The 27,979-nt window shown below is 56.3% G+C and overlaps 7 protein-coding genes across 7 annotated transcripts; 4 read left to right on the forward strand and 3 right to left on the reverse strand.

Moving 5' to 3' along the window:
- Positions 1-72: 72 nt before the first annotated feature.
- On the reverse strand, positions 73-2,772 carry TRAVEDRAFT_170473 (alcohol oxidase-like protein). The gene is made up of 14 exons (XM_008042355.1): positions 2,728-2,772; positions 2,411-2,662; positions 2,250-2,353; positions 1,993-2,179; positions 1,741-1,882; positions 1,464-1,690; positions 1,321-1,410; positions 1,224-1,272; positions 1,032-1,169; positions 815-964; positions 518-761; positions 354-444; positions 259-290; positions 73-196 (listed from the first exon to the last, which is right to left on the reverse strand). The coding sequence occupies exons 1-14, from the start codon at positions 2,762-2,764 to the stop codon at positions 110-112; spliced, it is 1,830 nt and encodes a 609-aa protein (XP_008040546.1). The 5' UTR covers positions 2,765-2,772; the 3' UTR covers positions 73-109.
- A 2,619-nt stretch (positions 2,773-5,391) lies between these two features.
- Positions 5,392-6,051, forward strand: TRAVEDRAFT_38465 (uncharacterized protein; the record flags this gene model as incomplete). The annotated part of the gene is made up of 2 exons (XM_008041934.1): positions 5,392-5,853; positions 5,992-6,051. The coding sequence occupies 2 exons, from the start codon at positions 5,392-5,394 to the stop codon at positions 6,049-6,051; spliced, it is 522 nt and encodes a 173-aa protein (XP_008040125.1).
- Positions 6,052-8,189: 2,138 nt separating this feature from the next.
- TRAVEDRAFT_128074 (kinase-like protein) lies at positions 8,190-9,351 on the forward strand (the record flags this gene model as incomplete). Its single annotated transcript, XM_008042356.1, has 4 exons — positions 8,190-8,639; positions 8,693-8,886; positions 8,944-9,169; positions 9,223-9,351. The coding sequence occupies 4 exons, from the start codon at positions 8,190-8,192 to the stop codon at positions 9,349-9,351; spliced, it is 999 nt and encodes a 332-aa protein (XP_008040547.1).
- A 413-nt stretch (positions 9,352-9,764) lies between these two features.
- Positions 9,765-17,559, forward strand: TRAVEDRAFT_73081 (snoRNA-binding rRNA-processing protein UTP10; the record flags this gene model as incomplete). The annotated part of the gene is made up of 30 exons (XM_008042357.1): positions 9,765-10,141; positions 10,195-10,290; positions 10,345-10,672; positions 10,722-10,927; positions 10,988-11,074; positions 11,126-11,399; positions 11,449-11,592; positions 11,644-12,193; positions 12,244-12,476; positions 12,535-12,690; positions 12,740-13,169; positions 13,232-13,385; positions 13,443-13,753; positions 13,807-13,937; positions 13,992-14,122; positions 14,174-14,390; positions 14,441-14,501; positions 14,553-14,716; positions 14,768-14,910; positions 14,963-15,140; positions 15,191-15,273; positions 15,325-15,628; positions 15,686-16,067; positions 16,125-16,369; positions 16,426-16,575; positions 16,627-16,738; positions 16,806-16,861; positions 16,914-17,061; positions 17,113-17,379; positions 17,432-17,559. The coding sequence occupies 30 exons, from the start codon at positions 9,765-9,767 to the stop codon at positions 17,557-17,559; spliced, it is 6,246 nt and encodes a 2,081-aa protein (XP_008040548.1).
- A 265-nt stretch (positions 17,560-17,824) lies between these two features.
- Positions 17,825-20,150, reverse strand: TRAVEDRAFT_49376 (uncharacterized protein; the record flags this gene model as incomplete). Its single annotated transcript, XM_008042042.1, has 22 exons — positions 17,825-17,968; positions 18,029-18,155; positions 18,216-18,240; positions 18,302-18,359; positions 18,418-18,457; positions 18,511-18,523; positions 18,578-18,624; positions 18,695-18,795; positions 18,858-18,897; positions 18,971-18,986; positions 19,052-19,063; positions 19,128-19,152; positions 19,209-19,243; positions 19,300-19,325; positions 19,376-19,401; positions 19,477-19,494; positions 19,553-19,562; positions 19,625-19,684; positions 19,743-19,784; positions 19,851-19,864; positions 19,923-20,001; positions 20,062-20,150. 22 exons carry the CDS (start codon positions 20,148-20,150, stop codon positions 17,825-17,827), a joined length of 1,047 nt encoding a protein of 348 aa, XP_008040233.1.
- Positions 20,151-23,091: 2,941 nt separating this feature from the next.
- On the forward strand, positions 23,092-24,545 carry TRAVEDRAFT_21687 (uncharacterized protein; the record flags this gene model as incomplete). The annotated part of the gene is made up of 3 exons (XM_008041830.1): positions 23,092-23,110; positions 23,232-23,314; positions 23,469-24,545. 3 exons carry the CDS (start codon positions 23,092-23,094, stop codon positions 24,543-24,545), a joined length of 1,179 nt encoding a protein of 392 aa, XP_008040021.1.
- A 556-nt stretch (positions 24,546-25,101) lies between these two features.
- Positions 25,102-27,942, reverse strand: TRAVEDRAFT_151121 (uncharacterized protein). Its single transcript, XM_008042358.1, has 2 exons — positions 26,127-27,942; positions 25,102-26,064 (listed from the first exon to the last, which is right to left on the reverse strand). The coding sequence occupies exons 1-2, from the start codon at positions 27,931-27,933 to the stop codon at positions 25,469-25,471; spliced, it is 2,403 nt and encodes an 800-aa protein (XP_008040549.1). The 5' UTR covers positions 27,934-27,942; the 3' UTR covers positions 25,102-25,468.
- Between the last annotated feature and the right edge of the window lie 37 nt (positions 27,943-27,979).

Here is a 27,979-nt window from a genome sequence, read left to right on the forward strand (position 1 = left end):
GTTGCTAAGGCTAACGATTGCATTACGGAAGCTCTGAATATTCAGTCTAAGCTCTACCTCACGCTATAATCAAGAAGGGGAACATCGGCTTGCTAGGGAAAGAGTTGACCTAATCGTCCTGCAAAGTGATGCCCAACTCCTCTGCAATGATCATCGCTGCCTTCTCCCCGATGAGCACCGCGGTAGAGTACACGTTCTGTTGGCAATGGCGGCGTCAGATATGTTCATCATCCCACGACGTGCTCAGTGCAAACTCACCGCGCCGACGTTCCCGGGACAGATAGATGCGTCTGCACAAAAAGCGGCATGTCAGACCTGTCAACTGGGCGAACCGATGTCCGGCTAGTACATACCCGTGACTTTCAGGCCTTCCACGCCATATACGTTCAGCTTCGAATCTACAACGCCGCCGTCCTCGCGCTTCTTCATGGCACACGTCCCGATCTGCCATCATATAATCGTCATCAGCAGGGTGTAGACCATCGAAAAGCCACAGCCCCAGCTGGCGTCGACTTACGGAGTGCCATGCGGTGGCCACAACCCGTCTTATAAACGCTTCGAGTGCCACCTCATCCTCGGCGGTGTACTCGATGTCGGGTGCGGTCACAGGTACGGGTCCACTTCTCGGCCCAGTAGCTGCTTTGCTCGAAGGCGCGAATACCGGGTGGCTTGCTACGACCTCACCCCGGTACGACGGCAGGCGGCGAGCGAACTCGCGAGAGCGCTTGTAACCCCACTTGTGCAAGGTCATCTCTTCGGGCCTGCGGGTGAGACGTGAGCGCAGTACACACGTCGGGTCTGCGGAATGACGCACGAGTCCAGGTACCCGGGATGGAAGTCCAGCGGGGACTGCACATCATCCGCGGACGTGATGTGAACGTGTCCGAGGGACATGGGATATTGGATATACCACCCAATGCTATAGCCTTTCTTGACTGATGATTGAGAGCGGTCGCCCAGGAACCTGCGCAGGGACAGTATGCATCAGATCGTGGATGCCGCGACGAGTATGTGATGCAGCGCAGGCTTACATCGACATCGTCCCCATCCAGAGCACAGGTTTGTCCGGAGCCGGGACGTAGAACTCCTGCCAACGCTGGCGGAACTTCTCCCCCAGTTGGCTCAGTTCAGCCTCATTGGGGCGCATTTTCACACCAGCATCGAGGCCGCTGAAAAAGGCCAGTAAGCGAACAGTACAACAAGAAGCAGTGCCATATTCTTACTTGTGAGCTATCAACCCGCTGCCCGTCTCCTTCCACTCTTTCGTCCATTCTACAACGTGATGAGAATGTGTGAGCGGTGTCGTTCAAGATCACTCACTCGCGATCTCCGCCTTGTCATCGGTCACAATACCATCCAGGGTGTGAACGTCGTCCGCCGCAACATATGGACCGAAGATAACCTGGTGGTCTGACCATCGTGTATCAGCCTGTGATTTCGTCCCGCAAACCTGCACATCTGACCTTGATAACTCTCGCCCACCCCAGGCAGATCGATGATCTGCTCGACTCCTACCTTCGCAAGCGCTTCTTTGGAGCCTACGCCAGAGCGCTCGAGAATGGCAGGTGATCCGAACGCCCCAGCAGAGATGACGACCAACCGCCGTGCTGTGGCCGTAAGTACCTCCGGTTTGGCATCGGGATTGAAGCGGCTGTTCGCAATGTACTCCACACCCACTGCGCGTTTCCCTCTGTAGACTACTCAGCACTGGAAGGCGGGACCAGAACGCGCAACACTCACTCGAAGAGAATCTTCTTCACATCATACCCGGTGAGAATCCGGACTTGGTCTTCCCGGAAGTCCTGGTTGTAGATGTAATGATGCGGAACGTCCGAGCGCGTCCCGGTCTTCGCATCTATCCATCTGCAAGTAATTGTTCTAGCTCAAGCGCAGGACGGATAGAAGCACTCGGTGCTTACTTCTGCCAGCGCTGTGCAGATAAGACGCCGCCAGTCAGCCTACGGATTGAAATGACCACCAGCCAAGAGGTACCCACGCCATACTTGTCGCACTCGAACAAGCCATTCACATCGTCCGTCTGACCACGCGTCTTGTCGTACTGCGCCGCGACATCAAGGAACTCCTTCCCCGTTTCGGTGAAGAACCCGCCCTGCGAGATCTTGAGCGGACCGGAGTAGCCGTGCGTGGGCTTTCCCGGTTCGACTTGATACGTCTCGCACTGCACAGCACATAGAACCACGCGTAAGCGCATTCAAGCGGCACCGAGCCCTGTTCCGCCGACGACGCACCTTGCGAAGCAGCGGGAGAAGATCCGCGGAGCCCCAGCCTGGGTTGCCGTATACGTTCTCCCAGTCGTCGTAATCGGAGGCCGAAGCGCGGGTATACATTGTGACTAAGCGCGACTGCTATCAGGGATACGTGAGGTGAGAAAAGAAGCAGGGCGACGCACAGTTCACGCTCGATCCGCCGCCCAAGCACTGACCGCAGGGCACGATGGGCGCGCGACCGCCAAGCGCAGCGCTCTCCCTACCGACCTGGAACTTGACCGTCGTACTGTCTGGACGCAGGTGGTGGAGGTAGTGTGCGGGTTGGATGTGGAGGGGGTCGCCGCGGGTGGGTGGGCCAGATTCGATGACCAGTATGCTGAGAGAAGGATCGGCAGCGGCCAAACGTCCGGCGATAATACAGCCACAGGTGCCACCTGGGGGAGGATGAGACACGGTCAGTGAGTGGGAATCGTAGAAGCCACAGTGAGAAGGTACTCGCCTCCCGCGATGATAATGTCATACGTGGCTTGGGTCATGAGGAAAGTAGAGGGTTGGGGCGACGGTGGAATGATGAGGGAGAGTGCACTGACAATCTGTCATGTCGTGCCGGTATTTATAAGGTGGGCCGGGGCAGTCATCGCATTGCACGGTTAGGTGCTTGACGCAGCTGGCGTCTGGCAAAACCAGAACCTGAAAAGCCTCCGAGAGGCCTGAACGGATCGGGAATGTGATGCCGTCACGGAGATAGGTGTGCATAGCCCTGAAAGAAGGTGAGCTACCCTCAATGACGAGACAATGATAGCCTGGTGAAACGCTAAATCTGATGAGGTCCGGCATATGGTGACACCACGGCTTTCGCCCATAGCGGCGGCCGCGAGTTCTGTTAGCGAACGGACGCCTTGTTCGAATACTCCGAGTTCGTCGCAACCCACGCGGAGCCATATCGGTAGCGCACCGCGTGAGCCCACATATGGAGCGTCATTCGAGCGCTCGTCAGGGTCTACAGAGATGTGCGCATCGCGCGCGCGACCTGAGCGGACAACGCGCACGATGCACACTTACGGAAGTGAAGAGTACGTGAAGGGCATGTTACGCACATCATGTTTAGGGTGCCTGCACTGCGGTCAACGGGGCGGTCGAGGTGTCGGTCCCGACCAGCAATACCTAAGCAGAAGCAGTAGCGCACGTGTTGGCCCCAGGCGGAGAAGAAGCCCGTCGACGTAGATCATCCTCTGAGGAGTCGGCCGGGTACGGGTTTCTAGGTTGATCCATCTTTCGTCGGAAGAAGTCGAAACATGACCGTGGTTCGGCGCGCGAAACACTTTGACGTAGTGGAGAGGCTGCATGCTGTAATCCTGCTGAATACGTCGTCGATGGACACTCGCAGGACGTTCATTCGAGCCGTCCAGGTGATTCGAACGTGCGGCCGTAATCGGCGCGTCCTCGTGCGAATATGTATTGTACAAGGGCCCCACAAAACGTATGCGTACGACAGAAACTGTGAGGACCAGGAAAAAGGGTTAGCAAATTTTCATACTCGTGCAGTCGGTATCCGTAGAAGCGACTCACCCTCAATCTAAGCAGATAGCACCACTATGACTTCGGGAACGACGCATAACATAAACTCGGTGAAGCATACCTAACCCGGATTTCCGGGTCTCATCACATTGCGGAGGAAATACTGTAGAGATCAGACCGTAGCGGCGCGTCACAGGTCACAGGGACCTCCGCCTCGCCGCTATTGGCCCCTCGGTCACTGGTCACCGAGACCGCCGCCGCTTGTGACCAAGGTACCGTACACCGTAGCGCCGGCCGCCGCTGGCGCGGCGGCGGGTTTGGGTGTCACATTCGCCGCTACGGACGGCGCCGTCACAGGTCGCCGTGGACCCCGCCGCTCCGCCGCATCGTAGCAAACCTGTCACACCCAGACCCGCCGCCGCTACGGTCTGATCTCTACAGTACAAGGTTCCTCGCGATTCGATCTACGGCAAAGGCTAAGGAAGAGCAAGAGATGTGCTTTAGCTTTGGCATGCTGCACGCTGTAGTCGAACTGAGACTGTTCAGCTGGGTACAGCCACATAGTCAAAATCGTTTGGCGACTTTTCCGATAGTTCGCAGTACGGGCGTTGTGTGGAAAAACCGGTGGGATATGTCGTGCTTCCAGCTGCATGTGAGTTGCAGGCGTGTGTTTTGGTAGTGTAGCCTGCGAGCTACCACGGCGTAGCACTAGTCGGACGATGGAACCACGCAAGCATCCACGAGCGGCGATGCCTCGCGCGTTGCGATTCCTAAAAGAATCAACGTTTGCCAACTCCTCCTCCTCCAGGCTAATGCATTTTGACTGAGGACTTGTATGCGCATACGGTCGCCTTGAGATGTTGTCGTGCAGATGTGCGACGCTCGCGTCTAGAGAGAACTTGAAAATTAGTGTTCTCTGGCGTGCGTGGACGAAATCGTGTAGGAGACTCATCTTCTCTACACGAGCATAGATCCATGAATATGAGGCACAAAGACGCGGTAGCAGACATGCATATACCGATAGTGCACACATATACCCATTGCCCAGGTACGGGCCCAATGTGGAGCCTCTCTACCTCCCCTACCCTCCCAAAAATTGAGAACAAGAATATATGAATGGACAGCACCGGTCATGGCGATCTGTTAGATGCGATGTACAATGTCAGAAGGATGATATGGCGCATCTCTTGACTTCCGACGTTGTTCTTGCTCCCTGATGTACAGCGCACCGACGTCCGATATGAATGACGGGAAGACTGGAGAGATCAGTCTTGAGCTTCCCAGAGATGTTTTATAGCAAATCTTGCCATCCAAGGAGCCACAAGGATACACTGGGGTACCGAACGGACAGCAGAGGGACGGTAGAGTGGATTACGAAGGAGAAGGCAGCTGCGCTCAGAGTGACAACTAGTGGCGTCGCGTATAAGTTGTAAGCTGAGGTCGTAGACACCTTAGGCAAGGCACTAAGACGTAGGTATTAAATATCAGTAGCATAACAAAGAGCATAGTAAAGCAGTGTAATGAGACTTACAATTCGGGCCTAGATCTCCGCGCTCGAATGTGAACGACTTGAACTCCGCCTCTTCCTTCCCCCGCTCTCGTCTTGTTTCCGCTCCCTCCGCCGTCGCGGACGCCGTGCTCACCGATGGCGACGTCGAGCAAGCAGAACTCACGGTTCTCGTCCCTGCGGGTGTTCAAGTTCGCTGCTGGCTCGAAACCACCCCCGCTCCCTCCGAAAGACCCCTTTCGCCTCCCCAATCCTTCCCTTCCTTCCCTCGGCAACTCTCTCTCTCCAGACTCTCTTCCCTCTCAACCTGCTACGCCGCTATCGGCCCAGTATGCGACTCTGCTCAGGAGCCCATCCCCATCACCGTCCTACGCTCCCAGCACTAACACCACCGTCTCCCCTCCATCCCTCTCCGCCTCTCCCGAGTCCGCTGGCTCTCGCAAGGGTCTCTTCAAGTTCTCCTCGTTCAGCAAGCGTCCCAAGACTCCCAAAACCGCCGAGTCAGGCTACTCTGCAGCGTCCGAGTCCTCTCACCCCCCGGAGCCTCATCCACCGGAGCCATCAGATGACCCCTCCATATCCATGCCATGGAACTTTCAGGTGAGCACCGCTGTCCGTTTACCGCGTATTACGGCTCAAAGAACTTCTCGTAGCACAACATACATGTTGACGAAGGGTGAGTGCACACTGCTGGCTGTCCTTCTGCCAGTAGACTATCTCCGTGGTATCCGCTCGTAGGAAGCCTGCGGAGCTGGGAACATCTCAGATTTGATGTGGCACACGCGTTTGGCGACATGAGAGTCACGTATCCAACACTCATGGGCAAATTTGTCTACGAAAGCGTACCCATTAGGCGATCAAATTATTGTTCGTGTGGACAGATCCCTGACAAAAGTCGGGGAGCAGTGTCTCGGTTTCGTTACGGGGATTCGTGCCACGCTTTTAATGAAGGGGTAGAACCGGCAGCAGTCGACTCGGGTTTTGGGGACCAACCAATTGACGCGTTCTGACCTCTTTGCAGCTTTGTAGGTCTACCGCCAACATGGTCCGCGTCCTTGGCCGCGGCTGGGTTCACTGAAGAGGAGATTGCGTCGATCCAAGCAAAGAGGGCAGAGTCTCGGTCACGCAGTACGCGGTCAATCTACTCTCTCAATGCTGGTCGTTCCTCCTCCCCATCTGGCACCACCCGATATCCTGGATATGGGAACCAACCACGCGCAGGCTCTCTCCGCCGAGACCAGTCTGAAGCATCTCTCTCCCAGGTCTCGCTAGCGAGCAGTCAGCGTTCGTTCAGCTCGCGATCTCATCTCCGCAAGGTCTCTGCATCCTCACGCGACCACTCAGAATACTCATCACATGTTGAGACTGATTCACGACGAGGGGCTCCTAACACCCGACCTCCACCACCCTCACATGCTTTCACATATCCTCAGCTGCACTCGCAGAGTACACCCCATCTCCCGACACATCATCATGGAGGCTCTATGACCAGGCTACCACCCCCAGTGCCGCCGCCACCTGCTATCTCCGTAACATCCTCAGACAGCTCCTCTAGCTCGGCCCTTTCAGAGAAACAACTCATGGCCCGAAATGCTCCGCAACGCTCATTCCATGTCGCTAACGAGTCCCTTGATTCCGCGGGTGCACACTCGCCACCGCCGGCCTATATGTCGCCGAAGAAGGAGACTTCGATGTCGCGACCGGACGAAGACTTTAGCCTCCCACCCGCCATTGTTCAGCCTACTTCTGGACCAAGTATCACAGTAAGTCAGCACCGAAGACCGTCCACCGATTCTTCTAGCTCTGGCTCGCACGGTCAAGGCTCCACCTCTCCGGTACTGCCGATACCTCCACGTCTCTCGTTCCACCAGGACGACCTCTCTTCCTGGACAGAGTCTCTGTTTTCCTCGATACCAACTTCGGTTACGCTCACACCACCGAAGCCAACCCCGAAGCCTGTACCAACCAGGTCCTTCACGTCGCCTTCGCTGTCGAAGGTCGTTGCTGCAGGCAACAGCACACCTCCCCGCGTGGCCTCAGCCCGCAGGCGTGACTCCCCGTCTCCTGCGCTGCGACAACTCCCTCCGCAGAAACCGCCGCCACGACAGGAGCCGCCTTCACGGGCCGCTCCCACAGGCGCTCTCCCTCCGCCACCAGTGGAAAGTAGGAGTACGCTTCGACAGGAGCCTGCGGGATTGATGTCAATTGTAGACGCCCCCAGGCTATCCGTGTCTTCGGCGACCCCAGACTCATCTGCGGACTTCTCGACGGACTCAACGTTGTGGTCGCCGGTTCTGGACGAGTTTCCGCCCATTCCGCACACAAACGACCCGGAGCAGTTCGACCTGCATGGCATGGCGCTCGCACGCGACAAGGAGAACCGCGACTCGGGGCTGTCGACAGTCACAGTCACGCCTGCCACCATTGCCACAGCGGCGGTCGCGCGCAGCGCTCGCGGGAATGTGATCGTCTCGCCTGTCCACGCTACAGACGACGGCCGCGCGAAAACTACGCCGCTTGCGCAGGACGTGGAGGACACGCGGCCGCACTCCCCGAATAGCGCAGAGTCGCACTCCAGTGCCTCAAGCACTTCCACGACAGCGTCCCTTTCTATGTCCATTGGCACCGAGTCCGCATCCTCGGACTCACGGCCGCAGACGCTCACGACGGAGACGCAAGACTGGCGGTTACCGGGTGGGAAGCCACGAAGCTTGGCGTACACCGAGTCGCCCGAGCCGTCCCCGAGGGCGGCGTCCTTCGCGGAGCGCGACGTCTTCACGGTGTCTGTCACTAGTGAAGGGCGGGAACAGGATGTCGAGATTGCGGCGGGCCGCCGCCCGTCTATTGTGATAGACCACTTCCTCTCGGCGACGGCTGCTCCCGACAACAAGCCTGTATCCCCCGTGTCACCAGCCTCAGCCAAGTCACCCTCGCCAATGTCGCCCGCTCCACGCTATCCCGGTTGGCTGTCTGCCGTTGTCGCGCCGCTCAAGTCCTTCATTAACGATCAGGTCGACCCGCGAGACTTGTACGCAGACTTGCGCGAGATCGCGGAGGGCGAGAGCGGCTCCGTATTCGCGGCGCGCGTTCTGGACACCGCATGGTCGCCGGAGAAGCTCCAACCCGGCTCGTTTGTGGCGATCAAGAATGTGCCTATTCTCCCGTCGGGCTCACCGAAGATCGACGACCTGCGCCGGGAGCTGACGATGCTGAAGGGATTGTCTCATGTGCACGTCCTGACACTGGACGCGCTGTATGTGGACCTTGTGGAGGATTCGCTGTGGATCCGCATGGACCTCATGGAGCGCAGCCTGGCAGACGTGATCGCGTATGTGGATGAGGGTGTGGTGATTCACGAGAAGTCGATCGCGCGGATCGCCCGAGACGTGCGTTCTTCTGTTCTTCGAATGTGGTGTTTTTATTGACGATGTCTGCGTAGGTTTTGGAGGCGTTGGACTACCTACAGTCCGAGGGTATCGCACACAGGGACGTACGCTCGGACAACCTTTTGGTGAATGTGGAGGGGGAGGTCAAGCTTGCGGACTTCTCGAGTGCGGTGCAAGTGAGCCGGCAGTCACCCATGCGGACCGACCCCGCAGGTGTTGCATACTGGCAAGCTCCCGAAGCCCGGAGGTAAGCTTTAGAGTTCTCATATCACGAGATGTTGCTTATCATGCGCCTTGGCGACAGTGGTCCGTACAACGCGCTCAAGGTCGACGTCTGGTCCCTCGGGGCAACTATCTGGGAGCTCGCGCAGGCGGAACCTCCCTTCAGTGACCTCACTGACCCGAGGCAGTTCGGAGACCAGTGGCCCGAGCTCAGCCAACCTGAGATATACTCACGATCTTTCCACGATTTCTTGAATTTATGCTCCAAACCAAGCTCTTCACGACCGGAACCCCACGAACTGCTCAACGTGAGTTCCCTTTATCCTCCGTTTCCCCGCGCAACTGCTCACTTCGGCTTCAGACATCCTTTATACGCAACGCCAGCGGGCGCCAGGCCATCGCGGACTTGCTGGGCGACTGTCGGGCGATCGAGGAGCGCATGTCCCGGCGGCAGAGCGCCGACTCGACGGGGACGGTGTCGCGGTCATAGCATAACCTATTTTCTATATACCCCACCCGGCTAATTATCCCCCTCGCTCGCTCTGTGGACATTGTCGATCGTTCGTGTTTAGTGTAGTACAGCTATGCTTTGCTTCTGCGACTCCTACTAGAGGCGTGCTGTGTGTCGTTTAGACCGCTAAACTGCTCTATTTGCGTGGCGTTGAGCGTGTAAGCGCTTGTGTGCTCAGATCGACCGGGAGAAGCGGCCCGGATGAGCGTTTGGTTAATGATCTGACAGATCTGAGATTCGAGTGATCGAGCATGCTAGACGCCCAAAAGTCCAAATTTGTGAAGGCATCACTCGCCTTCCTCAGCTTTACGCTTTACCTCTCTCCTCACACTCTCCGGGACCTCTGTTTCCTCTAGATTCTGCTCTGGGATACAGGAATAGGCCTCGCAAAAATGGTCTCTTCTTTGGCCGAGCAGCTCGCCAAGAGCGCGTCGCTGAACGCGAACCTGCTCAACGAAAAGGCCCGCAAGTTAGTCCAGTCCGAGTCCTACCTCTTCTCCCCGAAGGAGGCGAGGCAACACGACCTCGAGTCTCTCCACGCGCTAGGGGTCAACGGCTTTCTCCAGCTCAGGTCTCTGCAGCCGACTATCGCGCCGTTCGAGCAGCAGCTTTTCTCGGACGCCGCGAAAGCTTTGGACAGGACGCTGCAGTCTGCGGAGCAAAATGCGAAGCTCGATGCGGCTATTACTGCGTTCTTGCCGCTGCTGGGGCCGTTCTTGCTAGACGCGCCAACGGGGAAGGTTTTGGAGTGGCTTGTGCGTAGATTCAGGTGAGTAGAACATGTACTCTTAACTTTGTGATGCGATTGACATTGCGTCGCAGGATACACGAGTTCAATGTAGACGCTATTGTGTCCTTGTTCCTGCCATACCACGAGACACCGCATTTCATCAAAATGGTGTCCATCTTGAACATCAAGTATGTACTTCTACCACCTCGCGCTCATTTTCCCTTGCTGAACAACTTCACCAGAGACCGCTCCCCCCTCCGGTTCCTACAAGCATACAAGACCACCGCCACGCCTCTTCACCGCTCTCTCCTCATCACGGAGATGCTCAAAACGCTGGAAGTGGCACGCTTCGTGTCCCGCATCCTCCCTACTACTCTGCAAAGCCACTGTGCGGGTATTCATCGTGCTCTGATCGCATTCCACACTGGCCTGCTGCTAGAGTTTGTAGCCAGGAGTAAGGCACTCGATGAAAATGCGATGGCAGTCCTTCTGCCCGCAGCGTTGGAGCCTCTTCAGACTGCGAGCAACCCGGACGCAGCGGTGAAACCTACACTTCTGCAGGAGTCTATAGTGCGTGTCCATTTGCTACAGGTCGTCAATCTTTGCTCATGTAATACAGCTCGGGAGTTATCTCGTTCTGGCAGCCATTTCGCAGAAGACGCACCTCACTGCCAACGCTGTGAAGTCTATTCTGGTTGCAGTCGCGGAATGTGCGGAGCGTGTCTTGCCGAAGCAGCTGGTCCGGACACTGGTCTCTGTCTGCGCGCCACAAGAGCAGCTCGATCGTATGTCGAGCAGTGTCATCAAGACCCTGGTCGCTATCCCGTAAGCAAAAATGTTTTTTCAAATGTTCGTGTCGTAAAGCTAATACGAAATGCACGTTAGCAACATCGAGTCTGAACTGATCAGTGCAATGGCATGGGTCGGAGCAGAAAAGCTCCTCATTCCGCTGCTCGACAGTCTCCTGACTCAGTGAGTTTTGAGCCGTTACCGTCGCGCTACATATAACTGATACCGAGCCAGGCCTGACGACTTTGATGCTTTCGGTATCGTGGAGGCCGTAGTCACATCGCCCGTCCTTATCAGCGTTATTGCACGCTCTACTGCTTCAACACTCATCCAGCAATTCTCGGAGGACGAGGATGCGGTTACTGATGTGTCCTCCAAAATACGTCAGCTGCTCTCGCATCTCCACCAGCGCCATCCGAAAGCGGTGGAAGCGGCTTCTGCTCTCATTATCGAGGAAGACGACTCCAAGACTGATGCGGTTGAACAGCTTATCCTCTCCTTGTCCGTCGTAAGTTGTTCACAGCATCGGCGCATGCCAGTCGCTTACACTCGTGCAGTCCGCAGCGGGGCCTTCCAGCGTTGATACCGAGGCTGCTACCTTGCTCGTTGGATCCACCAATGCGGATTCCGCCATCCGTACACGTTCAGTGCGGGATCTCTTGGCACGTCTATCCAATGATACACCGGCAGAGGCAGAGCTGGTATGTCCATTTCGGATTCCTGTGGCGCTCCCATGCTTACTAGATATACAGCGGTCTATTTCTTCAGCGCTCTTGCTTCGCATACAGGACACAGACGCTTCCGTTCTGAATGCGCTCTACACGAGTGCTCCAGAGGTTGCTCTCAGGGTGTTTCTCGCTGCCACACCGTCACCGGCAGGCTATCTTGACGCACTGAAGCAAGCCTTGCACGGATCCAGCGCGAAGCCATCTCGCGATGTCATTCGTGCCCACCTCTCTTTCCTGCTCACCCGTTTCCTGCCCGCATTCATTGCCCGGGGGCAAGATGCGGAGGCTAGCCGCGAAACCTTGCGGCACGCTTCGGTCGACATTCTCCTTCCCTTTCTCCTCTACACGAAACCACGGATGAAGACCGCACAGGCCGTGTGGGAGATTCTACAAGCAGCTGAGGACGCTGGGACCGATCCAGCGATATTCGAGCTTCTCGGTGGATGCGTGGAAGCTGTCCGGTGGGAACAGCAGCGTGCTGGGTTGGACGCGAAAGAGAAGAGCGGCGACAAGGAGAGCATCAACGTGGGCCTCCTGACCAAGATCAACATCGCAGTGGCTGCGAAGATCGCAGGTGCGTGTTTTATCGTTAGCACCGGCGGCATCGTTTGACGTTCTGCACAGACAATATCATTGCCTCGAACTACTATCAGCAGCATCTGGACAGCTTGCTCGCGAAGCTGCGCGACGACAACCACCATGCACGCGCCCTTGTTTACCTGGTTGCTCGAGTGCTACTTAGTCGTGTAGGAGGCGAACAGCGCGTGGACACTGCATATCGCGTCCTACATGCAATGCAGCTCGAGACATTGGAGGGTATGGGAGACTTCATGCGCGGCATCGACGACGTCGCAGTTGTAAGCCTTCCAACCACCCTGCCGCTCTTTACCCTCACTGACAGCAAATTTGTCGCAGTATCTGAGCGACACCAGCGTGGGAACTGCCGTGGCGCTCAAGCCAAGCAGCTTGAACACCCTTCATCGTCTGCAAGTCGCATTGCTTTCGGTGTTCCCCAACATTTCTCGTCCGAATGGTGCGCGTATGGACTGGTTGGCGGAGTACTCGGGTTCGGTAGGTGCAATCAGACGACAAACTTTGCATCAATCTCATTCTTCAGCAGACGGCCGGCGCACCGGCAGCGCGCTATGTGACAGTTCTACGGGATGTATACCGCCTGAGCAACTCGTCGGCACACCTCGCGGTTCTCTCCACCCATCTCCTCTGCATGCTCTTCGCCAACCTCGGCGACGACGCCCTCGCGTTCCTCACTGGCGTGTGGCTCAACGCCGGTTCCCAGGACGAGGACGCGCAGTCGCACATCCAGTATGCGGCTCTCAAGCACGCGGCAGCCTTCCTCGAAGCGCATGTCGTAACACAGCGCACGATTGACTTCCAGACTGTGTTCCCCGCGATGCTCGTCATGCTACAGAGCCCTGACGCGAGTGTGCGCGAGGCTGTCGCGCGCTGCATCGCGGTTGTTGTCAGGCTCTCTTCGGAGAAGGAGGCAGAGGCGGTTTACGCATTCGACGCTATCTACGGTGCAGACTCCGGTGAGTGTGCACGGGATTGACCCCTTATGAAGATAAATGGACAAGGCTAACAGTGTGTCTAGCCAAACTGCAGTACCTCGATTGGACGGACTTCCAACGCTATGTCTACGCGATTGGGGAGACCAGGGCAAACTTGGAGCACGATCCTGATTACCTGCAGACGTTCCACAAGGGGCACCTTAGCCACTCGAAGACTGACACCAAGAAGAACGCTGGGTACGTGCCTACGAACAATCTAACGGGCGGACACGGTTGTGCTCACTCCCTATGTAGCTACAGGCAGCGCGTGCTGTGCTACCTTTTATCCCACGTCAACAGCTGTCCGCTTCCCAGTGTCAAGGTCGCTTTGTTGCGAAGCCTTGACAGCGTCTCGAACGAAGTGAAGGCGCAGATATTGATGCCGACCATCGAAGGCCTAATCAGTGAGCAAGGATTGCAAGATGTTGCAGCTGTCAAAGCCTACCAAGACCTGGCGACCTACGCTGTGTCCGCGTTCGATGCGTCAGCGACCGCCGATATCAACGACCAGGAAAAGCCTGTTTGGGCTCTTTACGAGAAGGTGTTGCTCGCGTCACTCAGAAATGGTATGGCGATCTCGATCATTTGGTCAGCGAAAGTCTCTAATGAGTATAATCAGGTAACTGGGAACGGCCTCGCGCAGCATTACTCCACCGCTTGCAACACGGCTTGTTTGTCAAGCTCTCTGTAGAGCGCAAGGTGCAGCTTTGCCAAAGCCTACTGCGTGCCGCAGTCGAGAATGAGACCTCGGTGAGCAACTTCCTTGGACCTTCTTCAGCAACGTCGCTGACAGCATTATTTCAGGGCCTCGTCTGCAAGAAGCTTCTTGCAAGCATGTTGACGGACGTGTCTCTCATCATCCGCTTGCTTGTCGCACTCCAGCCGAGCGGTGAGGATACGACGCAACCCGCAACAAAACGGGCTCGTGTTGAGAAGTAAGTGAACACCTCGAAAGGACGACCTCCATGCTTACAAATATCTCGCAGATCTGCTACTAGTGCGCAGACTGAAGAGATCGCAGCACTTGCTGCCCTTGCGGAAGTCCTGAGTTCCGTCCAGATCGTCGGCTCCCTGGAGCTTGTGTCTTGCCTGCTCGAGACACTCAGCAAGGTCACGCACACCGTTGCACCCGACGCTGCAGATAAGCGATATGTCGAGCAGCTCATCATGTCCGCAGTCGAGAACGTGGTACAACAATTCCCGGTAAGTCCAAAAGTCACATGCGCAAGTTTCAATCTAACTCATCATGTTAGGCGGCGACCATTGTCCCTCCGGGTTCGATCCGTGTAGACACCCTCGTCGAAATCCTCCGCAGTACGTGCTCAGTTGTAGACCCATGTATTCAGTGTACTGACGATGTCATAGCATCGGAGAACCCGCAGTCCTTCCACCAGGCGTCGTTACTCATGGCAAGCCTTGCCCGGATCGCACCGGATGCCGTACTGCACAACGTCATGCCGATCTTCACGTTCATGGGCTCAAACGTCTTTCACCGAGACGATACCTACAGCTTCCAAGTGGTACAGAAGGTTAGGACACCCGAATTGAACGCCGCTACTGCAAGACTGACTCTTCGACAGACTGTCGACAGCATTGTGCCGGTCATGGTTGCCTCGCTCAAGGAGAAGCACGGGACAGGAATGGATCTCTATCGTGCCGCCCGAGAATTCCTGCGTGTGTTCACAAGCGCTGCGAACCACATCCCCCGCCATCGGCGCGTCAAGTGCGTACTGTCTGTACCTTTAGTTTTCGCCGTTTGCTGATCGATTTCACAGCTTCTTCTCACATCTCGTGGACACCCTCGGTCCTGCGGATTTCCTCGCCCCCGTCACCATGCTCTTGGTCGACCGTGTAGCCAATCGTGTGGCACGCCAGACCTCCACTGAATCCTCCGGGTCCCTCTTCCTCCCTCTCGCAGTGTGCGAGCGTTATCCTGCTGCACTTCAGCTTCCTGTAAGTGTCCATATATCTAGCATGCGTACTCGAAGCTTATATTTTCTTAGCTCTTTGTCGAGCTCGCACACGAAGTGGAGAGACTTGCGCGGCCTGATGGCTCATCCGCCCCGCCGTTCTTAGAGGATGCCCCGTGAGTATCTTTCATTTTCCTCTGCGGACGAATTGCTCATGACGGCTACAGGGACGATGAGCATCCGCACGCTGAGACGTCGTCTAAGCGTCGGGCGGCTGCTCTTCTTGTGTTCTCTGACCACGCTTTACGGCGTCTCCATGTTACTGCTCTTGCCACGTCTCAGCAGGAACGCGCATCCAGCAAGACATTGCTGGCTCTGCTACTCGCTGTTTCCACCTCCCATGCAGGCGACGCTAGCTACGCAGAGGTCACCGCCGCGGCTCGCTCCGCCATGAATAGCACTCTGGGCATTATGTCTGCACCTGACTTCGTTGAGGGTATCCTCACCATCCTCCACTCCTCGTCACCAAGTGTACGTGCGGTCCGACCACTACTTCTTGACCAACATCTGTGCTAACACGTGCTTCAGGTTCAAGCTGCCGCACTAGAGCTGCTCAGTGATCGTCTGACCGATGTCGCGGATAAGGCTCGTCGCACCCTCACTCCAACAGTCGTCCAAATTGTGGACAATATTCGCTCGGTCCTTACTGGTGCAGAGGACGCTCTTGCGCGGTCTGCCTTGCGCGCTCTCTCTATCATCAGCGACACGCTTTCTCCTGGCGAGGAGAGTTCGATCACAAACACAGTTCCGCTCATCTTAGAGTCCGTGCAGCGCGAGAGCGTGCGGGCTCCGGCATTGCACGCGCTGCTCTCTTTCTCCTCTAAGCTGGGGCCGCGGGCCATCCCGTACCTCAAGGGCATCGTCAAAGAGTGTGTCGCGCGAGCTCGGGAAGCAGCAGTATCCGGCGGAGGTAGGAGTAACCTATTTCATCCCAGAAGGCGAATGGTACTGACACCACATCTGGCAGACTCCACGCTCGTCGCCACTGCAGCGCAAGTTCTGCGCAACCTCCTCACCTCCATTCCTACGTTCTGGGGTGAGGCAGAGGTGCTCCAGGTCGTCGAGCTCTACCTGGACGGTTCCGAAGCCTCCGCGGCCCAGTCCACTGAGATGTCGCTGCTGGTCAAGACCGTTGCAAAGCGCGCATCCCCCACCGTTCTGCTTCCTGCCCTCTGCAACATGTGGGAACGGACGCTCGCTGCTCAGGCCCAAGTACGTATTCTCATTTCCTTTCTTGAGTTCGTATAGCTCACATAAGAGCCCGCCAGAATCGTGCCGGAAGGGTTGTAGCGTTCGTCCAGGTTGTCAAGGTGTCCGTCAAAGCGGCATCACGACCTGCCGTCTTGGAGAACCTGCGCGAACTGTTCAAGGCCTTCCTCTCTATGTTCGATATCTGCGCAACTCATCAGGATGCAGATGTAAGCCCGATAACCTCCTACATCATAGACATCCGTCTAATAAGCGTCTAGGTGGAAAGCAATATCACCTCAGCGTTCTTGGAGGTCGTTGTGAAGCTGAACGAGACCGCCTTCCGACCCATCTTCCGCAAGATGTTTGACTGGGCCTTCAACCAATCTCACGGTGCGCACCTTGAACCTTTCAGCGCCTTCATGCAGTACTGAGTCGACCACCTTCCGGCGCGTATCAGACAACCGACGAGTTGTATTCTGCCATGTGTATTCCACTTTGCTCGACTTCTTCAAGGTCGGTACTCAGATAGCCGTCTCGCAGTCGATAGTGCTGATCCTTTCTATAGGCGCTCATGGTCCCGTACATGTCCTTCACGTGGCAATCCTTCACCGAGCTCCTTCGCAGCTACACCTCGCCCGTGGCCGTAGACGGGCAGCTTTGGTTGGCCCTTATTCAGACGCTCTCGAAGGCGATGTCCGCCGACGAGGACAAAGGTTTGTTGAGCCATGTACTGGACCTGACACACTTGCTGATCGTAGTTTCAGTCTTCTGGCGCAGCGACAAGCTTCGACTACTCGCGCCCTTGGCCGCTCAACAGGTTCCCGTGGCTGTGCGCGTGAACCTACCGGACGGCAAGGACGCCCTCGCAGATTTCCTCGAAGCTCTGCTGGGTATCCTCGATGACGATGTGCTGACAAAATCGCTCAACCTCGACATTCTCATGCACAGCCGCTCCGAGGATGCGCGGGTGCGGCTGCTGAGCGTCACCTGTGCAGAGCAGTTGTGGCGCGCTCACGGCGAGAAGCTGCTTGGTACGACTTTGTTGTCTAGTACCGAGTCACAGAGTGCTGACTTTCATGGCAGGCTTCGTGGCGGAGACCGCTACATTCATTGCTGAAGCTGCGGAAGACGACAACGACTTGGTCGTCCAGGAGGCCCACAGGCTCAAGGCAGCCGTTGAGGCCATTGGCGGAAGTATCGATGTATCATAAGCTCGACATGTACATACTGCAGTCAGTTATTCCGTCGTGGTGTCTTGTCGACATTCGTGCGCCGATCCTTTAGCGTTCCGCCATTCGCCATGGTACGGCATGACGGTCATCCGGTAACCTCTTAGATAGATACACAGTCAGGAAGGCATTATACAACTCAGAACAGCCAAGCACAAAGACGAACGACGGTCGATGGCTCTCTACAGCAATGGTCGGTCCAGTATCATGACAGGCGCCGCCGCCGCCCTTTTTTGCATGCTCGCAACTACACAGCAACGAACTTCGCCGAATCTTCCTCGCCATGATGCTCTCCCTTGCTCACGTCACTTGTGGTGTCTCGCGAAATGCCGGGCGCCATCTTGAGCTCAATGGCAGAGGCCGGCTCCGACGACGGGCCTGAGAAGCCAAACTGCACGAACGTTCCAGATGTCAATTGCTCACCAACCACAACAGCGCTGTATAGACATACCCGCAACGTTCCTAACCCAGTGCGGCCGCCAGGCGCCCTGTTGCCCCGTAGCAATGTCGATCCGAAGGGGCTCGTGTCGGTTGCACCAATGGACCCAATGTTGCCTAGCGAGTCTCGCAAATTGAGGCTATATCATATTTAAGCAATGTGTACGACGGCGGAAACTCGCGTGTGTGACGGTACTCACGCGACCAAAAATGAGTTCGCATATACTGTATCAGCGCAGATAGTCAGCTAAACCGGGGTTGATCTCTACAACCGGAAGGAACGTACGCTTGGTGAGGATCATTGAGATCGCCGTGTAGATCAGGTTGTTCGGGCACGCAAGTGCCTTGAGCAAGTCGATTAAAGTCAAATACATTTGCCATGGGTGCCAACAAGTCACTCACGAACACAACGTTGAGGATATTGAACACGCTTGAGATGGGCCTATGTGATTAGCGACAAGAAACTGAGCATCATGATGAGGATAGTTATCATACCAGATTAACAATCCTAATTTTCAAATCAGCACAGGTGCGGTTAGAACGCAGACGAAGATGCACGCACCGGTACCAACAGCGTAGATGATCAATGTGTCCAGGAGTGAATCCGTACTATGACGCACCCGAACTTAGCGACTGGTGCTGCGAAGTCTATATCTCGCAAGCGAGTCAATGGACGTACCGAGTGAGCCCGGTGCGGCTCCCACGCAAGAAGCGGATGAGAACAGCGGTGATTAGGAAATCTGCGACCAATAGCACGCATGAGGCTGCAGACGCGAGCCACTGCGAAGAACATGTGATCAGTTAAGCAAGCACAAGTGACGACTAGTAAGTACTGGACGTACAGAATACTTCCGGAATTCATCGAGGTTGGCGACCTGCAGACTGCAGCATTCCCGGAGTGACCCACGTGCTCCCGTTATAATGCGGCTCGATGATACTTTCAAGGACGGCGTACCCTTTGATTGAGAGTGCTGGAATGTTTCCGAGCCCTCAGTCAGCAACGAGTCTACGTATGGTCACTGGGCCGCTGACTCACCCGTACAAAACCCTGCATAAAACGATTGTAATGAGCTTATAACGGCTGCGGCGAGTATCCCTCGATGAACACATACCTAGGAATAGAACGTAACACGGCATCTAGGTGGACCTCTGGAGTGAGCATGCTATATCAATGTATTATAGACGGCACTTACTGTGATTGCGGCGAGAAATCTGAATCGGCGTCCGACTGATCGAGACCGAATTGCTTTTAGCACCAGTGCCTCCGAAAGAGATGGAGCTTACGCATATACACTCGTCGAACAAAGAAGCTATTTCTATAGTAAGTTTCAAGACAAGTTCTACTATTAATTTTGCTCACCACTGTGATACTAAGCCGGCCAGCGCCTGATTGTATCAGGCAGCGTGGATTGAGCCAATGTGAACCCCCGCCCGAGACGTAGATATATGAAGCAGACTTACGGCCGGTATGGGATAAATCTACCGAACAAAAGACTTATGCATTAGCTCCGCACGATGCAAATACGAGAATACATACTGCCAACGAGCTACAGTTATCGCATCTGTCAGGATTTTTTTTGCGGTAGGGTACGGGTATTGGAAGACGTACCGGACAATGGGCCCTTGAAGTATGGCGGGGTTGAAGAAGTTGGACACCAGGTAGACATAGCTGGTGAAAAACATCTATCGAATGATGTCATATAGGGATAGGCGAGGGGCATGCTCACGAAGTGTGCATGGTTAACGCCGAATTCAGCATTTCAAGAATCCTGTCGCAATCAGGAGGGAAATACTGAGTCCTGAGAGCTCGGCCCAGCTCGGACCCCGTAACTCACAGCACCGCGAAGACCTAAGCCATAGTGTGAGTCTGAGGAGGCAGCATGATCGACGAAGCATCTTGTACATACCCATAACTTCAAGTAAAGGGGATCCTTGGGATACAAGCAGAAGTACCTGTATGTTTGGAACACAACTAGACCTTGCAGGCTGGCTCGTGGTAAACGTCATGAGGAGTTGTCGGATGGCTATAGATAAAGGATTGCTTACAGCGTTCCCAGGAACGTCCCTATGAGCCAAACGCCTAAGGTGTTGTCGAGGGACGGTACTTGCGGCGCATTTTGGTTGATGAGAGACATTGTTCGTGGTGTGGGGAGGTGCCCTACTCGAGTGTGAGTGACGGCAGCAACGTAAGCGGTTTATATGCTACAGAGGGCATGCTCGATCGAAGGGCGGTGAAAGATCGAAGCCTAGCGTACACACTGGTGCGCACACTGCAGCGTGGGTCAGAAGACGCGCTGATAGATGAGAAAACCGGAGGCCCTCGAAAATTAAGGATCCGAAGGGGCCAGCCATCGAGCCCTGGATGTGGTTTCGATATTGAGCTTAGCCCATCGATTCGAAGCATGCTTGTGGTTTGGGCGCCGGAGAAGGCGATGGGCATCTGCAGTACCACACCGCCTTGGTGCATAGAGTACATATTCCTTCGCGGCAGGAACTATTCAACCTGATAAACGAAATCAGAAGATGCTGCGACAGCGTCCGAGCATGGAAGAAGAGACACATACATGGCGAACAGATTAGGCACAGATCACACGCAGGACGGTATTCTCAAGTCTCTAAGGCGTACAGGCGAACTTCCACCGGCTCTGCGAACCGCCGTGCCTCACAGGCTATACTAGGGAGTGCATAACTGCGCGGCGTTTTCAGGCTGATACTTGTGCCTGACTTGATGATATGCTGGCCCTAAACCCGCGGCGATACGAGTACTTCCTCAACGAGGAAGACGACTAGGCCTTTCGAATGCTATATGAATCTCGTCAGCGTATGTCTTCGACGGCCATTTCCTTCGACAGGGTAAGAAGGCAAAAACTGGGTTGAATACGCCATGCAAAGGTAACGTACCAGGCTCACTACGAAAGCGTACGTCGCCGGCGAGTCCTGAGATATGCCTGGGAAAGTTATGAGAGATCCCTTCCCGCAAAGAAGCCAGTTATGAGCAAGAGCGACCTCGAGTCGCCAATAGGAATCAGTGTCTTCTCAAGGTCCGTGACGGACCTGAATAAATTCCAATGGTTCAAATCTACTTGATGCCATTCGTTGTGTTATTCTGAGGAACTCTCGTTGCTGCAGCTTTCGATCGAACATGGATGTAGAGGATAGACGGACCCAGGCTCGGTTTCACTCGCCGCACGCCGTTCTTGTTGCGGCACTCGGGTGACCGTTGTGAAAGTCTTCCGGTTTCCCGGGCAGTGTGTACTGCGCCATTCGCAGGGCCTTCCCCCTCGATCGATGTTTGCTGCCTCATACGGTTGAATCCTATGGGAAACGGAATCATGAGTGTGCTGCGGAAGAGTGCTCTTGATGAGCCCTCGATGCCGTTAGCGCTGATACTGGCTGCCGAAGGGTTCCAAAATGTGCGCCGGTGTGGCACCGCCACATATATCAACTGCTTTTCAGCGCTCACAGTCAGCAAAAGTTGCAGAAGGTCATCTCCGTGCGGCGTGCATGGCCTTCAACATCAGGTTCGTAGATTCTGACCGACACGTCGCAATGAAGTTCAAACATCTCCTTCTGCAAGGAGTTTCTCTGCTACCGCGTGTCTCAACTCCGAGGGCCGAGACCTGCCCAACATCAGCCGCACCTAACCGTTGCTATCACATTGACGACCGAGATAGAGTACTATTCAAAGAACACAAGAGGACGCTGCCAAGGTGGTCGGTGTCCAACTTCCATCACGCCCCGGGGAGGGCGTCATGTGTGCTGGAGTCGTCGGATCGCACCAGATCCTCCAGCTCTCTCGTGTCGGCCCTTCCCCTTCGTCCTATTTTAACACACCAATATCCTTTGAGCCACCGACCTGAATCAGGCACTCCGAGTACGGTGGGGTGCCGCAGGGGAGCGACTGGTTCGAGAGGCTGAGCCCCTGGCGGGACATACGCGGTGAGCACCCGGCGCCGTCGGCGCCCCACAGGAGGCCAGAGGAGAGGCAGAATTGGCGGTTAATGGGGGGAGCCCAATCACAGCCCATATTTGCAACGTCTTTTTCTCCGCCAACTGGAAAATTTGCGATTATCAATATGTCTGGGTCGGATGGTGAGCGGGAAGAGGTGCGGCACATGCCAAGTCCTGGGAGCTGGCTGCCCTTTGCGAACTGGAACCCTGATTGGAAGTAGACCTAGTAGCCAAACGTCACCTCTTTGGCAGTGGTGAGATTTACGCTTGCGGGACCCAGGGCGTAGAATGAGATACCGCCGGGCGGGGTGCTCGTCAGGTTGTACGACCCGGCGGGGTAGCCGCCTGCATCGAGAGCTCGCCGGCCGGCGCGTCGACATACGGATGTGCCACTGTGCTGTCCTTGTCGTTCTGTATGTTGAACGTGGCATCGGATAGAGGGCTCGGGTCCGGAAGGTCGGTAGCCGTGGTTCAATACTCGACTTGCGGGGTGGCCGGGAAGAGGGGGCTGGAAATCGTGCTGTCGTGGGCCATGAGCTGGGCCGAGCGCAGAGACAGCGCGTACGCTGTTGAGCTGACCAGGTCTAAGGTGATGAAGACAGTAGCGAGGAGGGACTGAGCGGGGAACATGCTGGCGAGGGGGTCAGGCCAGGTGTTTCGATACCTGGTTACTGAAGACTCGAGCCCATCTGACAGTCCCTTTCATACGCAAACTAGGTGGCGGCAGGCGGAGCAGTCGCTGCACGTATTTCTGTAGTAGCCTGAGGCTTTGAGGCCTGCTGGCCCAGGTCTGGACGACTTTGCAGCAATCTGGCCTCGAGGTTTGGACTTCTAGAATAAACAGACTTAAATAATCATAGTCATTGACATGCCGCAGCTAACCTGTGTGTCCTTGGTGAGCCTTCAAGAGTCCGAAGTACCGTAATTACGTAGGCCAGGTGCAGCGCTTTGTCACGGTCGTGCCTGTCTGGTACCGTACGCGGCAATCGAGTGCGGCGTTTCTTAGGGCTCTCTGGGAGGAAGTATGCGTCAGACACAGTCATTTGCAGGGTTATTATAAGACGGACATTAGGTGGGGACGGCTGTCACTGGCTGGTGCTATCGCTTCCGCAGATAGCAGTGGCCATGTACGCGGCGATACTATGTACGCCCTGAGTCTCGACGCCGTGCACTTGCTCAAACACTTGACTTCAGTTCTAGACAGGCGCTGACATTCGGCCATAGTCATGGCCTTATTTTCACTAGTTCTTGACAATTTCTCGAAGGTGAACGGCAATGGCGGTGGTGGTGGGCAGTAACGACGCGCTCCGACATCTTAGGCGAAGGTGCAAAGTTGCACTGCCACCGGGTGCGTAGGTAGGCTTCCCACGGTTGAATATCATTGTTGTCGTTGGCCACGCCGTCGACGGCCGAGGTTTGCACCAGATCATTCCACAGCCGCCAACTACAGCCTGAGGGTCCAAGTCCGAACGCTACGTTCTCGTCAACGCATATTCTTGTAGGGTGCCGAAATGTCCACAGCCAACACGCAACCCACCGATCTCGCATCTGCGACACTGCACGCGACTCAAGGAGCGCCGCTCGAGCTCGACAACGAGGACGCAGACGTGATAGCTCACACAGAGCCCCCCCAACGTGCTTATTTAAGCTCAAAACCGAGTCCCGGTGACGTTCAGGTCATTTACTCCAAATCGTCGCCACCTTCGATCACCCCGGAGACCGTACTCCAGCTGCTACTCAAGCCTGCACTCCCTCTTCCTGGCCATTTCGACCATCCTCAACTCGTCCATCGGATCACAGAAGACCTTGTTGTTAAACGCGGCATGTTCCATAACCCGGTTGAAGCCACGATGATGGAGTTTGTCCGCACCCACACCAAGATTCCAATTCCTACGGTGCACCTTGTGTTTACCCGCGTCGGTACCACCACCCCTACCCGCGTTACAACATTCATCGTCATGGACTGTGTTCCTGGCTCGTGTCTGCAGCAAATCTGGGGAACGCTCGACGAGCCCACCAAGACGTCAGTGCTCGCACAGATCCAGGGCTACATCCGCGAGTTGCGCAACATTCCTGTCGATATCGACACGCCGCCTGGCCCCATCGGCGGGGGAATCTGCGAGGGGCGCTGGTTCTCGGAAAACGGTGCAGGCCTGTTCCCGACGCATGAGGCTCTCGTGGCGTGGTGGAATCGCTTCTTCTACCTCCCCGGTGAGCGGGGTTACAACGGCGTCGACGACCGGTTCCACGCGGACCAACCTCTCGTGTTCAGCCACGGCGATCTCAATTCACGCAACATCATCGTACACGAAGGCGTTGTGTGGCTCGTCGACTGGCAGCACGCGGGCTGGTACCCGTGGTACGTGGACCCCACGCAGATCGCCACAGACTGGGGCACCATGGAGTTCCCTACGCCGGAGGACTGGGCGCCGTCTGTGCTGCCGTTCTTCCCGGATAGCTCGCGCGAGCTCCGGATGTTCAATTCCGTCGCCTACAGACTCAACTTCTACTACATCGACGCGCGGTTCGCCGATCGGAACTACAATACCGCGACCCCAGCGGCTTGCGAGAAAGTATAGAGGGTGTGGCCGTGGCGCGCATAGCAGAACGGCACGAGATCGTGCGCTTTCTTTGTGTCCTGCTGGTACTACCATGCCAGCACTGCGCCGGCCAGCGAGGAGACATCGAAGGTCTGATTGTGCTTCGCGCATCCGTCGATGATCTTGTGCCAGCGCACCCCGCTTCTTTGACGAGTACTACTTACCGTATGTGTTACACGCCCGCATCGCTGATATCAATGTTATGTGCTATCTTGTTTCCTTTATCACTCTGTGCTATTGACGTGTATACTACAGGTTCGCCTTGTCGTACAAACACGCCCCGGCGACATCGGAATTGGTTTTAACTTCTATCCAGTCTGACCTTCCAGTCACATTCGTATAGTAGCTGGGAAGGCGCTCTTCCTTACTATTGCACGAGCGAGGCTATGTGCATACACAGTGCCGATGAGGTTCCTACATGAGGCATAGCTGGTCACTAGCTATGCTCGTGCTGACCGCGTTACGTTACCAAGTACGGACGTCGACCCTACGCTGACGCAGATAGCGTCCACACTCCCCGAAGTGTAGTGTTGTACTTCGGATAGGACCCCAGATATGATTGGCCTCAGAGAGCACGTAGGTATGTATGTACACAGAGGCGCAGCGCAGACAAGATGGGAAAGAGAGACACGAGTTCCAGTGTGCAAGCATGACAGTGAGCGTGGACCGATCGGATATGATAGGAGATGCACCGAGGCAGAGACGCGAAATGAATGTGTTAATAATACCATGAACAAATCCCGGGAGATGCGACGGCTTGGAGAGTAAACTATAGTAAAAGAGCGAGTGCGTACCCTAGGGAATGACAACAGCGGGAAACACGGGAGATCGTAGATGGGCGGGCACGACGAGCCGTGGATAGCGAACCCATCGCGGGGCGGGGCGTGTCCGCCCCCGCGTAATCATACGTACGCCGCGCTCTCGAGGCCTGCCTTGCTCACGCGGCGCATCGGTTGGAGCGTGGCCTCGTCCACGGGCGCGCGCCGCGCGTGGCGGTAGCGCCCCGTCGCGTCCTTGATCTCCACCTCCTGCCCCGAGTCGCCGATCTGCGCCGCGTCCATGACTGGCGGGCCCGACATTTCCGCGAACGAGGCCGGGATGGAGAAGAGTGGCGGGAGACTCTCGCGGATATGCTGCGGACGTCGTCCACCGAGCGCAACGCCGTAGTTGGTCCCGCCGTTTCCTCCACCACCGCCACCGGCCCCGGGATTATGGGGGCCGTCTGGGTCCCCGTTGCTTGGCTCGGCGCCTGCAGAGGAGGACATCTTGACGACGCCGACAGACTTGCCGCCGAGCTCCTGCTCCTCGAAGGTCATGAGCTCCGAGACGAAGCCGATGTTCGGCGAGATGCCTTTCCGGCGCTCGAGCACGAAGGAGTATGCACGCGACAGCGTCCAGTGGTTCGCGTGGATGAGGTATGCCATGACGGCGGTCACCGAGCGCGACTTGCCGGCCTTGCAGTGTACGTATGTGGGCGATGAGTGTAGACGCGCATCGTCTGGTGGCGCAGGGGTCATGTGAGCGGTGAGCGGGGCGCGCGGGGACGAGGGGAAGACTGACCTAGGATCTCGCAGACTTCGCGAACGCCGCGCGTGATGTTGTCTTCTTCGACGGTGTCGCGCATAGGTATGCGGATATACCGGTCGAAGCGCTCGCGCAGATTCAGCCCCTGGTCATCATCACACTCGATAGCAAGGTTGAGGATGCGCTTGACGCCGAGGGACTGTAATTCGTCGACATGCTCCTCCTTGGTGAGTTCTGGCCCGAGGAATAGGAAATTGGGGAGAATAGTCGAAACGGTGAACATGGGGAACGGCTCCTCTGTGGTGGGTGGCTGTGACGAGTCTGGACGGGCGGTAGAGGGTGAGCGGGAGACGGGCGTATGTGGCGTGTGAGGCGTCCTAGGTGTACTAGGTTGCGCCCAAGATGGTGATGGTGGCGGAAGATAGTCTGGTCCCCACGAGGAGCTCGCTGAGAGGAGGCGCGCAGATCCTGGTGGAGACGGCGGTGGTAGGTTGAGACGTAGGTGCGAGGGTGATCGCGAGCGCGAGCGCGATCGGAGACCTGAGGGAGGGGCTGCGAGCGTGGCTGCTTTCTGAGGCATCTGTAACCTGGGGAGGCCGGCGTTGAGACGCTCTGTAGATGTAGTATCCAGCTTGCGGAGCGCGGGAATACTAGGTCGGCGTGGTGGTGGTGGGCGTGAGAAGCTCAGCTGTGAAGGCGCAGGGGAGGGGGCGACGCGATCTGACGAGTCGTGCCAGGGAGTACCGATGGCGGACGGCATCATGGGTTTTGGGGAGACGGCGGAAAACTCGAGTTCAGGAAGGTCTCGAGGCCGTGTTGCGACAGAGATATCCAGTTGGAACAGCCCGCCGCCGAGCTTTCCATTAGCTTTTTGGGCTTTCATCGACGGGAACGTGTCGGACCGGGCGTGATTGGACAGGATATGTTGCCGCAGGTAGGGGTGATGTCGCGCCGCAGAGAACCCGCCATGGAGGTAGTCGATTGTACCGTGCTCCAGAAGAGGCTCTACGAGGTTTAGCAGTATCCAGGCGGTTGCTTGTGGATTGAGCCTATCTTGCTCGTCCATCGTCTCGTCGTAGACGATCACGTCTCCATCCCAGTCCCCACTGTTCATCATATCGTCCCAGCAGTGCTTGCCCTCGTCTGTAGTTATCCACTGGCGGAGGGCTGTGATATCCTGCAACCCACCGTTTGGCCGTTTGGACCGCTTCAGGATTAGGCTCGGGATAGTGTGGATATTGACGCTGTGCTCGAGATGGTCGGCGAGGAATGCATGAGTCGGACGGGTATCTATTAGTATGGGGCGCGTCGGGGCGTTCAGCCTTGAGATGAGGAGAGCGGGTTCAATACCGCCAGCGATTGAGGAAGAGGAAGAGGAGGAACGCCAATCGTCAGGCTCGCTGTACAGCGCAGATGTGGGGGTGTAGTACACGCTGGCTGGACTGAGACTGGAAGCGGGACTGGGTGAGCGGTTGTCTCGTATGCTGACTGGGGAGCCGTTGTATGGAGAGGCAGCCTGGGCACGCAAGCTGGACGTAGATGAGCGTATAGGACGCAGTTTCAGATTGCGGTGGACGCTTCTGCGAAGTTTCTCGAGAGCAGCCAAGTCTCGAGAGATATCGTCCGAGTTGGGATCTGAGTCGGTCTCCAAAGTAGACTGAGAGTCAATGGGAGACTCTGGGGGAGAGTCTGAGGACGTCGATGAGGGCGAGGAGAGTGGTAGTAGGTCGTCGTCATTAGGAGGGTCGATGGGGGTCTCAAGTTCGATGATGGTATTGGATTGAGAGGGATGCTTCGCGGACGCAGTCTGGAGGCGGAGGTTGGGTGGTCGTCCTTTAGGCATACCAGATATACGACTCTGGGCTTGTCGAGTGTTTGAAAGACGACGG

This window comes from Trametes versicolor (assembly GCF_000271585.1).
Source record: "Trametes versicolor FP-101664 SS1 unplaced genomic scaffold TRAVEscaffold_8, whole genome shotgun sequence".
NCBI lineage: Eukaryota > Fungi > Basidiomycota > Agaricomycetes > Polyporales > Polyporaceae > Trametes > Trametes versicolor.

What these genes read in the sequence shown, in the direction of transcription:
- TRAVEDRAFT_151121 (XM_008042358.1), bottom strand. Translation starts at nt 27,933, where the DNA reads ATGCCTAAAGGACGACCACCCAACCTCCGCCTCCAGACTGCGTCCGCG. An exon ending in CGAAGTCTGCGAGATCCTAG is followed by an intron (nt 26,065 to 26,126) that starts GTCAGTCTTCCC and finishes CTGCGCCACCAG; the next exon opens with ACGATGCGCGTCTACACTCA.
- TRAVEDRAFT_170473 (XM_008042355.1), bottom strand. Translation starts at nt 2,764, where the DNA reads ATGACCCAAGCCACGTATGACATTATCATCGCGGGAG. An exon ending in TGGATGGGGACGATGTCGAT is followed by an intron (nt 965 to 1,031) that starts GTAAGCCTGCGC and finishes GTCCCTGCGCAG; the next exon opens with GTTCCTGGGCGACCGCTCTC. An exon ending in GGAAGGCCTGAAAGTCACGG is followed by an intron (nt 291 to 353) that starts GTATGTACTAGC and finishes CTTTTTGTGCAG; the next exon opens with ACGCATCTATCTGTCCCGGG.